The following is a 13,057-nucleotide window of genomic DNA, read 5'->3' as shown; positions in this document are numbered from 1 at the left end:
CCTTTAAACAGAAGTGTTCAAATGAAATATGTATGTCTGAGACTTACTTAATTGCTTTTTCTCCCTGATATTCAAAGGGGTATAGTTGAGGAGACTTCAAACACTGCAGAAACTGGGAGGAATTCTGTCACGTTCGATCGTTACATCCAAACCAGCAAAATGCAGCCCCAGTCTTCTGGCTCACTGAGATCCAATTCTGGAGCAGAAAAAGGAAAAGAAATTGCTGCTAAATTGAACATCCATCGTGTTCACGGGCAACTTAGAGGCCTTGATACAACAGGTATTAAACAATATTAAGTTGGAGAAAGAATAGTTTTCGTAGAAGCAAGTGGTTATAGTTCATCTTCTAGTTGGGTTGTGGGGTTTTTATCTACACAGATAAAAGGCACTTGAACAGTGCTGTGTTTTACTCTGTCCCATAAAGAATAGGAATCTTTAGGACATAAGGAAGTACTCTGTAAAGCAAGTGTGAGTAAATAAATACGGAATAATTATATAAATAAACAATAAAACCCCCACTGCTATGCAAAGAGGAGTGAGCAAATGAAATTGGAGGAAAACAAAAGCAGATAGAGAACATCAAAATGGCTAACTATTTTCACTTAGCTGTGGGTAGAATCTGATCAGTAGTGCCCTGTGTTAGGTATGCTGCAGACATTCAAGAAGGCCAAGTAATTTTGGAATTCTAATCAAAACTACTCATCATCTTCTATTTAAAAGGTTTAAGAAGTGACTTTCTAAGGATCTTAGCATTTCTTGTAGACTTCAAAAATGAATGCAGTTATAAATTGGAGGCAGAAAGTGAAGATTGGAAGGGATATAAAGTGACTCAGCTAGTTCTTTTCCTCAGATATTTGACATTTAGCCCTTTGTGTGATTTACTAGGCAATGAGTATAAAATTATTTAATATGTTTCTTCAGATATACCACTAGAAGAAAGGATTTATATTTAAGCTACAGCCTAACATCAAAGAAATTGTGGTAGCACAGTATCCTCTTCCTGGTTCTTGGACAGCCAAGGTCATAATACATTAAAAACTGTTTGAGTCTGGATTTTCTTAGGAATCAGTGTGACTTAGAGCTTTACATGTTCCCAGTACAGACAGAGACATGATTCTGACCAAGGAGCTGTCTTTAAATTAGGTTTAGAACTTTAAGTATCTCTGAAGTAATACCAAGTGAGTTGCTTCTAAAACATATTATCCAGAAGTGCTGGATTTATTACTGTCACTTCTTGCTATTGAACCTTAGGAATGTGGGTTTTTTGCTAAAGTAATTTCAAGCCAATTGCCAGTTTTGGATAAACATCTTTGCACACGTGTCTTTGGAACCATGACTTTACAAAGAGATGAAGGCAGATGTGTTAGGATGGGGAATGCCTTGAAAGTTTAAGTTTGTGTTGCTCTATCCTTGTTTTTTCACACACTTAAAAATTACCCCACCCATATTAACATATCAGGAGCAAGGTTTTTTTTCCTCTTTCTGTGCTTCTCTTTTTCTTGCCCATGCTTCAACTTGAATCTTTTCACTTCTTCCCCCTACTCCACTTGAGGAATACTAAAGGGATAACCCTCCCAAAACACTGTAAACTTCAGAGCTGTTTGATGATGTGAAGGTTTTGGTTTTCATTTTGTAGCAAAGCAGTTACAAATATGTTTATTTTCACAGATATTGGAACTTGTGCAATAACAGCTATTCCTTTTGGGAAATCAAAAGTTCTTTTTACTTTGGAAGAGTTGGATGAGTTTGCTTTTGTGGATGAAACAGATCAGCAAGCTGTTCCAGATGTGGCTCGGATTGGTCCTAGTCAAGAGAAGTGGGGTTGGATAATGTTTGAGTGTGGAATTGAAAATTTAACTATAAAAGGTAAAGCTTATCTAGGCTTCATATCATTTTGTTTTATGAAGGCGCTAACAGTTCTGTTGTTATGTCTTCTAGTTCAGCAGTTATTTGATTAGAAATTGCTGGATATAGGTGGTTCTAAATAGTACATGTCTGTGATAAATAAATTACATAGGGTGTGCAGAAAAGACACTTTTAGTAGTAAATGCCACTTACAATAGTGTATGAAATAACTCCATATAAACTGGTTTCATCAGTTTTTGAACCAAAGTGAAGGTTGAAATTGATGCCTTCACTCATCACTTAAATCCTGACCTTGTGATGATACCCACAGTGGATGTCTGCACACAGGGCTAGAGCTTTGCTTTGGGAGGGGAAAGCTGGCTTCAAAAAGAAAAAACCCACTCCAGCAGATATGTATTTTTTGTCATCCAAGTTGGTTTGGGGTTTTTTTTTTTTGAGTGTTTAGTGTTTAAAACCAGTCTGTTCATCTACTTGGAACAAACTATTTCTAAAAGCTCTACAACTAGCTGTTAAGTTGTTGTGTAAGAATCATAGTCATAAACTGTTGTGCAAAATGGTAATGTGTCTTGTTTAACCAAAATCTCATGGACAATGTCCTCTTAAGTGCAGATCTTTTCTATGAGACATAACTTATAGGTGTTTATGCACGACAAACCTTTACAGTCTTGGTGTTTTTGCAGGAGGAAGACAATCTGGAGCTGTATTGTATAACACATTTGGAGTCATGGGTAAATCAAGAGATACAGAGAGAGGTGGATTGCTTGCATCAAATAACTCCTCAGACTCCCCAACTGGTAGTGGTTATAATACTGATGTGTCTGAAGACAATCTTCCTTGTGATAGAATAAGTCCCTCTTCAGATATTAATGGAAATTCAGTTTCAGATGAACAGGTATGGGCATACAGTGTAGAAATGATTGGTCATTCATATTGTCTACTTGTACACTGAGCTTCCAGCTTTCTGCAAGATCTCTTGGTATTGCCTTGTGTCATGGTTTAACCCCAGCCAGCAACCAAGCCTCACACAGCTGCTCACACACCCCCCCACCAACGGGATGGGGGAAAGAATCGGAAGGGTAAAAGCTAGAAAAGCCCATGGGTTGAGATAAAGACAGTTTAATAGAGGAAGCAAAAGCTGCACACACAAGCAAAGCAAAACAAGGAATTAATTCACTGCTTCCCAGAGACAGGAGGTGTTTAGCCGTCTCCAGGAGAGCAGGGCCCATCACGCGTAACAGTTCCTTGGGAAGACAAATGCCATCATTTCAAACGTTGCTCACTTCCTCCTTCTTCCTCCCACCTTATATACTGAGCATGATGTCATATGGTATGGAATATCCCCCTGGTCAGGTTGGGTCACCTGTCCCAGCTGTGTCTCCTCCCAATCTCCCATGCAGCCCCAACTTCCTTGCCAGTGTGGCAGTACAGAAAACAGCAAAGGGCTTGGCTCTGTGTGAGCTCTGCAATAGCAAAAACATCTCTGCATTATCAACTCTGTGTTCTGCACAAAACCCAAACATAGCCCCATGCTAGCCACTGTGAAGAAAACTCTACTTCAGCCCAAACCAGCACACCTTAGGAGGGTTAGTGAACAGCATTAATAGATTTTTCTTTGCCTAAATGCGTGTGAAACTCATTTTTACGAGCATGGTATGAGGTGTCAGTGCCCTTCAGTGTAATAATGTTAGAAAACAATTTCACTTTTGGCTTTGTGTTTCCTTTTTTAAGGATGAAGGAGTTGAATCTGATGATCTAAAAAAAGATATACCCTTGATGCCTCCTCCTCCTGACTCTTGCAGCATGAAGTTAACAATCAAAGAGATTTGGTTTAGCTTTGCAGCCCCCACCAATGTGCGCTCTCCAGCCCATATATATTCAAGGTATACTTTTAACTTGATTTAAAAGCAAGGAAATGGCACTTGTACTTTGTTAAATTGCACTTGTATTTGGTAGACTCTGCATGTAATTTCAATTATTTTTGAAGCTTCTCTGGAAATTAAAATTTTGGACTTTATACATAGATATGTTACAGTAACTCTTGCTTCAGTTTTAAGTTGTAATTGATGTGGAAGTGCTGCAAGAAAATTTTTAGAATTCTAGAAAATTTAGCTAGATATGATTAAAAGAAGAAAGGGAAGATTAAAAAACCCAAACCAAATAGAAAAACCTCACTTAAAACTTCCAGTGAGACAGAAATGTGTGAAGGAGAAAGGCAGGGGAGGCTATTTGTTTTGAGGGGAGATGCTAGGGAAGAGAACAGCTCAGTGCTTTTGGTATTCAACCTGGTGCTTAACTCATGATCTTACTACCATTGCACTATGAGGTTCAAGACAAATCTCAGATAGTTTTTCATCTTGTGTTTGCAGAATAAGCCAAATATTTCAATCTGTCAGTAGTTCAAGATCCATATAGAGCTGTAAATGAGAAAATACTCTTTGCTAACGTTCTTACCTCAGCCCTTCACTGAAAGCCCTTCATGGTGTGTAACAGTTATTGGGGGATTCAGTCAGTAAGGAGAATTGCAAACTGTGATTTCAGCAGGGAAGACAAATGGGAAAAGGAGGGAATAGCAGTAGCAAGACTGGATGGAATCATGAGTGTGTGAGTGAATAATACAAAAATTGCTTTAGGTACTTTTTGCCAGTTTTCATTTTTTAGGCAATAATGTGTTTATTACTTCGTAACATTGTCCTGTCATGTTCCACCTATTGGACTGTCATTCACAAGAGCATTAGAAAATCTTGCTAATTACTGCTGCAGCATGTGAATACCTAATTCCCTTTTCTTTTTCTCAATAGGCAGCTGAACCTGCTGAGTACAGCAACACCTGCAGTTGGTGCTTGGCTTGTTCCCATTGATCAAGTGAAATCATCATTAAATAAACTAGAAACTGAAGGAACCCTGCGAATCTGTGCTGTTATGGGTTGCATTATGACAGAAGCACTAGAGGTAAATGACCTTTATAAAATCAATAGCTGTATCAGAACAATCTAGTATGTTATATATATTTGGCATTCTGGATACACATACTGACAGACCTACAGCACAGCTTAGGAGCCTTTAGTTCCAGAACTGGTCACAAGAATTTAGTCCCTGTGCTTTTTGTACACAGCCTAAATTTCAGTGAAAAAAAAAATACTCAGCTGTGACTATTTTTTTTAGGAATGCATCTCCTGGTAAAATAACTGGAGATTCTGCATTTGGAAGGGGAGAAGTAAGAAATGTGGCTGTAGTGCCTGGTGTATTTTATGGAATGTTGTCTGCAGTTCTTTTACTTGGCACCATCTAGTGGGAACATTTCAAGGTGATTCCCCTTGCTGAGATCCTGTCTTGCACTGTGAGATTGATGACCTTACTGTCAGGCTAGTTTTCTGCTGTACTCAAAAATCATCCTTTGCAGCAGTCTCTTCTTGCTGCCTCCCTTCCTATTTCTTTTTCCTACTCTTTGTCTAGCATTAAACCAAATTAGATAAGTGCCTGCTTTTTCTTTAACTTGGAATAAATAATTGCTTTGGAAAATCTCTTCTTGCTGTACATATATGTCTGTTAGTCCAGAAGTAACTTTGCAAAGTCTGCAATTTGAATGTTAATTTGTTGAATATTTTAATCTAGAATAAAAGTGTGCACTTCCCTCTGAGAAGCAAGTACAACAGGCTTACCAAAGTGGCTCGTTTCTTGCAAGAAAATCCTTCATGTTTACTCTGCAATATATTGCACCATTACCTTCATCAAGCAAATTACTCCATTATCGAGGATGCCACCATGGTGAGTTACCCTGTAAAATGGAAATCACTGTGTATTAGTTTCAAATGTACCAGTTCTAATGTCTTCAGTTAGCTAACACTGTAAGTTAACAAACAAGCAAATAATACCCCAAACTCAAGTACATCCTGAAACTGATAAGTAGATATCTCATTTAATTTTCTTTCACATCTGCTGTTTTTGTCATGGCCTGTAAACATGCATAATGTTTACCAAGCTATTTTAAATAAATACATGAGAAATCATAAACCAGAAAGTCATGCCATTAGAATTATGGATGTCCTTTTCTATCAGGTTTCATTGCCTCTTTATCAGATTTCATTTTTCATGGTTTTAAAATTGAATAAATCTCAGTTATTAAGGCAAGTGCATGACCTGGTTAGTTTATTCCAAATTCTCTCCTTGGAACTAGTTTTCATGTCTTGGGATAATGCAAACAGTTTAAGAAAAGACCTCGAATTAATTATACAAACTTAAAGGTTTAGGAATCTAATCTTTTTCTTGATGGCTTTAGTATGTCTAGATTGTGGTGGGAAATAATTGTTTAAACAAACATTGGGCATAAGGAGGAGTGTTTCTTCCTGATTTTGTGTCGTATTCATAATCCAATTCCACAGCTGTCAGATTTAAACACTGTTTTTCAGCATACTCAGCTGAGAGCCCAGTGATCGAAAATAGCACAGTTTGTGGCAGAAATAGCACTGTTTGATTTGTGGTCAAAATAACAAGCTTTTTTTTTTTTTCCCTTTAGGACAATTCAGTGATGTAATCAAAACAATCCCTATTTTTGGCCTCAAATTTATGTCTGTAAATACTGCTTACCAACAATGGAAAAAACATGATCTTTTTAATTTCAGTTCTGTTTCTACAGTTAGTCTAGTGTTGCTGTGAATTTGAGTCCATAGTTCAGAGCCTGATAATTACTTTAAGTACTTTTAGTTTCGTATTTAATCACTCTCTTTCCTGCTGTTTATTTTTGGTGCCTTGGGCTAGGTCCTCAGGTCAGGTAGATAAATGTATTTCCTCTGTTCAGTGAAGCTGTAATTTTTATCTTTGGCTTAGTCCTGTGGCTCCTTATATCTGAATCAATGTGGAGTGGTGCCAGCATGTTTGTCAGAAACCTCTTGAACACAGAGATTTAAGGGAGCTTGGACCTTTTTTCCCCCTCCACTTTACTTCAAAATGCTGTGATGTGAATTTTTAATTTCTTGATTATGTTTTTTAAAGAGTGATGGCCTTCCTGCCTTAGTGACCCTCAAGAAAGGCCTGGTTGCCTTAGCAAGGCAGTGGATGAAGTTCATTGTGGTAACCCCAGCCTTTAAAGGAGTCAGCTTGCACAGACCGACTCAGCCAATGAAACTGCAGACAAATGCCTGCCATGAGCATGAGGATGGGCTTGGATTAGACAACGGAGGAGGTCTGCAGAGTGACACGAGTGCTGATGGGGCAGAGTTTGAATTCGATGCAGGTATTTTTGTCTTGTCCTCATAAAAACCTCATAGGCACAAATAGCTGCACTCAGAGCATTTGAATCTTCTTTAGTTTTAATGCTTGAGTATATTATATTCATTTTCTAGAAATATCAAGCTTCTTTTCTAAAATCATCTTCATTCTGAAGCTGCTGCTAAGAGTTATAATTATAGTGTTACAATAATTAGTACTTGTTCAGGTAAAACCACAACAAGACACCTCTCTTCCTTCCCATGCTTTGTCTTGTTATTTCCTGTACAAAATAAATCAACTTAATAATTTGCTGCCTTGGAATTAGGATTTTGTTGTGCAGGTTCTGACCCTAGTTAAGAACTGTAGGACTTCCACCTTTACTTTTTATTTGTTCTTTATGAAGGTATATTTTCTCTTTTTCTTTTTCCCCCTCATTTTTACTACTTAAGTGGTAAATTTCTATTACCATCTTACATGTTGCCAATTTCCAGCAAGCTCCTGATTTAGCTTTGTATTTGGTACAGAGCTGACTTCAGAGCTACAGAAAGGAAGGGTATAAATAAAAACATGTTGTTGGAGCACTCATTTTTGTTGTCTTGATTTCACTTGCTTATTCTGTGTCTGTAGCATGTCTGCACAGTGCTGCTGTTCTGAGGAATACCATGTTTTTCTTTTCTCAAGTAACAATTGCATAACACTAAGGAAAAAATACTTAGCAAGAGAAAATCAGGAGGAATATCTGCCTTTAGTTAAAAGCCAGGCAGCAGTTACCAGCTTAAAGACAGCAAAGCCAAAGATGTTTGTGTGTCAAACTTACGTGGAATCATATGTGATCAACATTTTTGCCCCCTTCTCTAAAATATCTGCTTTGGTTGAGCAGAAACACTTGGATTATTAAACAAAATCCAGTAAGACCATGCCTGAGGTTTTCTTATTTGTCTGAACATTCCCTAGACAGTTGTGTGTACGTGTGTGTCAGAATGTGGAAGTTCATGGCTGCTTGTAAAGGTGCCTAATAATAGATTATTTTGGTTCTCTATATATAAATGAGCCAAATTGTTTGCTTGGTTCCAGCTACTGTCAGTGAGCACACAATGCTGTTGGAGGGAACAGCTAATCGTCCTCCACCTGCCAGTGGTTCCTCTGGGCCTGTAACTGGTGCTGAGATCATGAGGAAATTATCCAAGACTCACACTCACAGTGATTCTGTTCTGAAAATCAAGGTAAGTTTCTAGCACCGTGCACGAGGGGAAAGTGGTGTGGAGCTGGTCTGTGGGAGCAATTCTGTAGGCTGCAGATGCATAAGTACATGTCTGAAAAGTAACTATAACAAACCACAACTTTCACACATGGAAGGTATTCTCCTGACCTTATAAAAGTGATGCTTGATCAGTTTGCCTATGTTCTACATCTGTTCTTTATTGGTTTTCTTGCCAATTAACTTCAGAGCCATGCTTAAAGCAATATATATGTGAATTGTTTCAGGTTTTATGGTATGATTAAAGTGGTTAATCAATCATTTTAAACTTTATGGGTTTTCATCTATTGATGGGAGCAGAAATGAGGGTTTAACTGCCGTGATAGAGAATGGAAGTTTGACAAAGCTCTCCAATAACTTGTAGTAAAATTAGTGTGTTTTTTTAATTCCACAAACTGTTCAGGAAGCTGCAAGGTTTTACTATTATCTCTTAATTTCTGAACAGGATGTGTTCTGTTAATGTTTGGGGGTTTGCTTTTTGGTTTGGTTTGGGTTTGGTTTGGTTTTTTTGTAAGTAATTAGTTGTTTTCTGTATGTATGTTAAGCTTGGTGGCTTGTCCTGACTCCTAGATGCTTGGCTTGACAGTGCATGTGGCTCATCAATTTTGATGGTAGAGAACCTGTTTCATAGTTCTAAGCCTTTAGGTTGACCAGGAGCCTTCCTCTTAGTGCCAGAAGTCCCTAGAATCCATTCTTCACCTTCCCCAGAGGCTGCACTTAGTTGTACTTGTGATGGAAGGGATTTGGCCATGATGAAGACCAAATCCAAATGAGGCTGATTCAGTGATATCATTCAGTGGCAGGCACTGTTCCTTGCCCAAACTTGCTTTAGGTGGATTTGACCCATCTGCAATTCCATTTGCTACTTGTTTGGCTTTTGAAACCATTTTTACACATGAAATTATTTTGAAACTTGAGAATTCAATAGCAACTTGATGTATAATACTTGTCTGGCATATAACCTATCCCAAATGAAGTGCTCCTTGTCCATATCTTTGCAGGGGAGGTAATGTCTTAGTTATTGTTTTCCAATCTCATATTCAGACCAAATGATGCTTCCTTTTTGCATTGGCACAGTAGTTCATTGGTTTCTTTGTTTTCTTCACAAAGGGCATCCATCCATATCATTCCCTAAGTTACACTAGTGGAGATACAGCTACAGACTCACCAGTGCACGTCGGCCGGTCGGGAACGACCGTCAAAGAAAGCCCAAGGAAAGAGAGTCTGCTCAGCTATCTCACTGGCAGCTTTCCTAGCCTGCACAATCTCTTGGAAGGGACTCCCCAAAGGAGTACAACTGCAGTTAAAAGCAGCTCTTTAACAAGAACAGGTATGATAAGTGTGGGGAAGGGAGGATTGGTTTCATTTTAAGGATTTAGAAAAGGTACTGTATTTTCACTATGAGATGTCTTGTCTGTTTAAAGTGCCACATAGATTTATTAGCAGTTCCTAGACATCACTGCACCATACCATTTCCTAGAAGCAAACAGCAAGTGCATCAGGTTGGGTAAAGAAATGATAACTAACAACATATTCACATTTACTTAGCCTTAATTTTACTTAGCTTTAATTTTTGAGTATAATTCTTAATTACTTGAGTCTTTTTGAATTAATAAGCAAATAATCATTCTGCATTTGTCATTTTTGTGACCTTGTAAGTAGCTGAGAAAATGGACTAAAACTAGTATTCCAGTAACTTAGTTTGCATATGAGAATTGGCAGATTTTTAGTAATGGTCTCTTGGACAAATGTGTTAGAAGCTTGCAATACATACATTGAAATGTTTATGTTCTGTATTACTGTTCAGTGTATTGTTATCTGGTTTTCTTTATATATAAATATAAGTTTGATACTGTATTTTCTCTAAAACTTCTCTCCTTTGCTGTCAGGGACTGACATATTATTCAGAAAAAAAGGTATTTTGGTTTCTTAATGACTCTCTTCCTCTAATTATTGGTAGAGATGAGCAAATGCTGAGATACTTGTGTAGTGCAACATCCATTAGTGCCACATATAACTTGTGTGGTAGCACCTGTAGTGCTGTTTGACACATAATTTAGTGGAATAAACCTTGAGAATTAGGCTTAGTTTTGTAGTAAATAGGTGTTGTCAGTAAAATTGTGCTGTGTTCCTTGTTTTTGTTGACTTTGATACACCAAATGCTAAAGCTCTTGATTTATCTGCATAGGAAATACTGTGGCCACAGACATGTTATCCGAACATCCTTTGCTGTCTGAACCATCTTCTGTGAGTTTCTATAACTGGATGTCAAATGCTGTGGGCAACAGAGGAAGTGTAGTACAGGAGAGTCCTGCCACCAAACCTGGACACAATAGTCTTCCAACAGGTATTGCTAATTACAGCTGAATTCGAGAGGTGACTCTGGGTTGGCTGTTCCTGTGTTTGCCACATTCTTTCTGATAGTAATTGAGCAGTTATGTTCAACACAACTTAATTAGTTCAAAATGCTACTTGTGGGACTTATCAGCAAACCAGAAGATGAAAAGATGTGATTTAAGCGAAACTGTTGCTTTCATTTCCCTCAGCTTTCCTCCAAAAGTTGAACTTTTTCTTTACATTTGGTACTGTAAATATAGCTGCCAAACCCATGTGTAGCTGCCAAAAGCTTAAGCCATAAAATCACCCTCAGTTGCAGAGTTCCTAGGATTTTGTTGGCTATTTTTAATCCAATTTGCATATGCTTTTTTTTTTTTACTAAATATTTTGTGCATTGGAATCATTGCTCTTTCTCAGTTCAGTTTTGGGACTAAACATAAACATCTATTTTCAGAGTAACTTAGGAATGGGAAGTGATTAACTGGTGTAAGGGAATGGAGAAAAAATATATTGCTTGAAAGTCTTAAGTGTACTAAAGAAATAGATGTGTAACAACTTATTGCAGCTTATTTATTATTCTTGTAAGCCTGACATCATTCATAATGTGTGTATCTTGATTTTCTTTGTCACTAACACTGTGTTTGAATCTTTATTCCGAGTCCTTCACTGTAATATGTTAATCTTAGGCAGTAAGAAGTTGTTTCAGTTTGTTTATAATACTGAACACAGTGTCTGATCCTACAAATGTCACTGTGCTGTACATACTGCTGATCTGATGTGGCTCCTCTGTAAACTGGGATGTGTTTCTCTGCACAAATCTTAGCTGGACTGCTCTCTTACTTGTTTCAGCAATATCAGACTGCTTGTCTGTCCTGAACACCACTTTTGTGAGGTTACAGACCTGACCAGGGCTCTGATTTTCACTGTATATGGCAGGGGTATCTCTATAATGAATCTTCTGAATTAATAGAGTTGGAGGTGATAAAATTTGCTGTGGTGTTAGTGTTCCATGAGTATTTATTTTTCAGGTGTGGCACCCAATCTTCCTACTATACCTTCTGCTTCAGACTTCAACACAGTTCTGTCCAGTGACCAGAACACTCTGGATGGCACACACTCACAGCACAGCACCAGTCAGGATGACATTGCAGGTGTAGAGGAGGGTAACCAGGGGTTTCCTGCTGTCCAGCTGGCAGATGCACAGGTAACAGATCAACAAATGGTGGAGCAAGAATATAGAAGTCATCTGGACTATCAGCACTAAATAGTGGGTTTTGTTTTGTAGGTTGTTTTCAAACCTCTGCTGAGTTACACAGGAATTCAGTCTCAGGATGCAGTGCCCCTCTGCTACAGGATGTACTTTGGAGAGTACCTCTCCTTCTCAGGAACTCTGGACTGCCTAAGAGCAGACATTGTTGATTCAGACACAGCCAAGGAAAGAAAAAGCAAACGAGCCCGAAGGTATGTTGTGTGAGGCATTTGGAAACATGTATACTGGTTAAAGAACAGAAATTAGGTTTGTCATGTGATGACACAGAATTCCACAGCACTTCCATTCAGTAAGGAGCAGCCCTTTATTCTTTTAATCTTGGGCTTTGTCTTCCAGTTAGAGTATTTTTGATTGTAATCTTCGTGTGGAATTTTAAGTGTTTGAATCTCAGCTGCTTCTGAAACTTGGAGATTGGAGAAAGAAGAGCTGGTGGGAATAATAGTGGGGGCAATTTGAGTGGCTCTTACATGTTGTTTTATAATTAGTCCTGTAAATGATGATGTTACTTTTGGTGTAAATGCTGAATCTTGCCCTGGACCACTTTTGGGCAAAGCTTTAGGATGTGATGGATTACATGGCAAACTCAGTTTCATAGAACTGAATGTTTGCTATGCTTGCAGCACACAGAATGAAACTGTAAAAGTTCAATTTAATATGTTTAGAACTATGGTAAGAAGGTGATATCCTAAGGGAAATAAAAGGTAAATTACATGTACCACTGTGTAAGAAACTTACTTGACTCTCACTCATAAAAGGAACTAAGTAGTGACTTGTAACTTTTCTTTCCTTAGGCAAGGAGCTGTCAATCTCCCTCCTCTTGAATTCAAGCCAGCTTTGATGTTAGAAACTTTCAGTATTAGTGCTGTTGTAATGGAGAAGTCCATGTGCACACCTCACAACTCCACCAATGCCCTTTCTTTCCATGACTTGAACAAACGCTATTACAATACTTTCCACTGTAATTTCACCATCTCTTGCCAATCCATAAGCCAACACGTCGACATGGCACTGGTTCGCCTCATTCATCAGTTCAGTACCATGATTGATGACATCAAAGCCACACAGACAGACATCAAACTTAGCAGGTACACAGCTGGATCAGCCTCTCCCACTCCTACGTT

The 13,057-nt window shown here is 38.2% G+C and overlaps 1 protein-coding gene across 1 annotated transcript in view; it reads left to right on the top strand.

The window, feature by feature from the left end:
- LOC103811694 (uncharacterized protein KIAA1109-like) overlaps positions 1 to 13,057 on the top strand; it is a gene marked incomplete at its 3' end in the record, with an annotated part of 64,671 nt that overhangs the window by 40,502 nt on the left and 11,112 nt on the right. The window contains 14 exon segments of the mRNA XM_009084681.1: positions 78 to 280; positions 1,669 to 1,866; positions 2,547 to 2,758; positions 3,595 to 3,746; positions 4,665 to 4,815; positions 5,479 to 5,631; positions 6,856 to 7,096; positions 8,146 to 8,294; positions 9,440 to 9,659; positions 10,518 to 10,676; positions 11,695 to 11,870; positions 11,952 to 12,127; positions 12,728 to 13,054; positions 13,056 to 13,057. The exon segment at positions 13,056 to 13,057 is cut by the window's right edge and continues 360 nt beyond it. Coding sequence (XP_009082929.1) covers positions 78 to 280; positions 1,669 to 1,866; positions 2,547 to 2,758; positions 3,595 to 3,746; positions 4,665 to 4,815; positions 5,479 to 5,631; positions 6,856 to 7,096; positions 8,146 to 8,294; positions 9,440 to 9,659; positions 10,518 to 10,676; positions 11,695 to 11,870; positions 11,952 to 12,127; positions 12,728 to 13,054; positions 13,056 to 13,057 — 2,519 coding nt within the window.

The sequence above is a fragment of the Acanthisitta chloris genome, unplaced genomic scaffold (assembly GCF_000695815.1).
Source record: "Acanthisitta chloris isolate BGI_N310 unplaced genomic scaffold, ASM69581v1 scaffold42561, whole genome shotgun sequence".
Classification (NCBI taxonomy): domain Eukaryota; kingdom Metazoa; phylum Chordata; class Aves; order Passeriformes; family Acanthisittidae; genus Acanthisitta; species Acanthisitta chloris.
The sequence above is the reverse complement of the archived record's forward strand: the minus strand, read 5'-3'. Positions and strand labels throughout refer to the sequence as shown.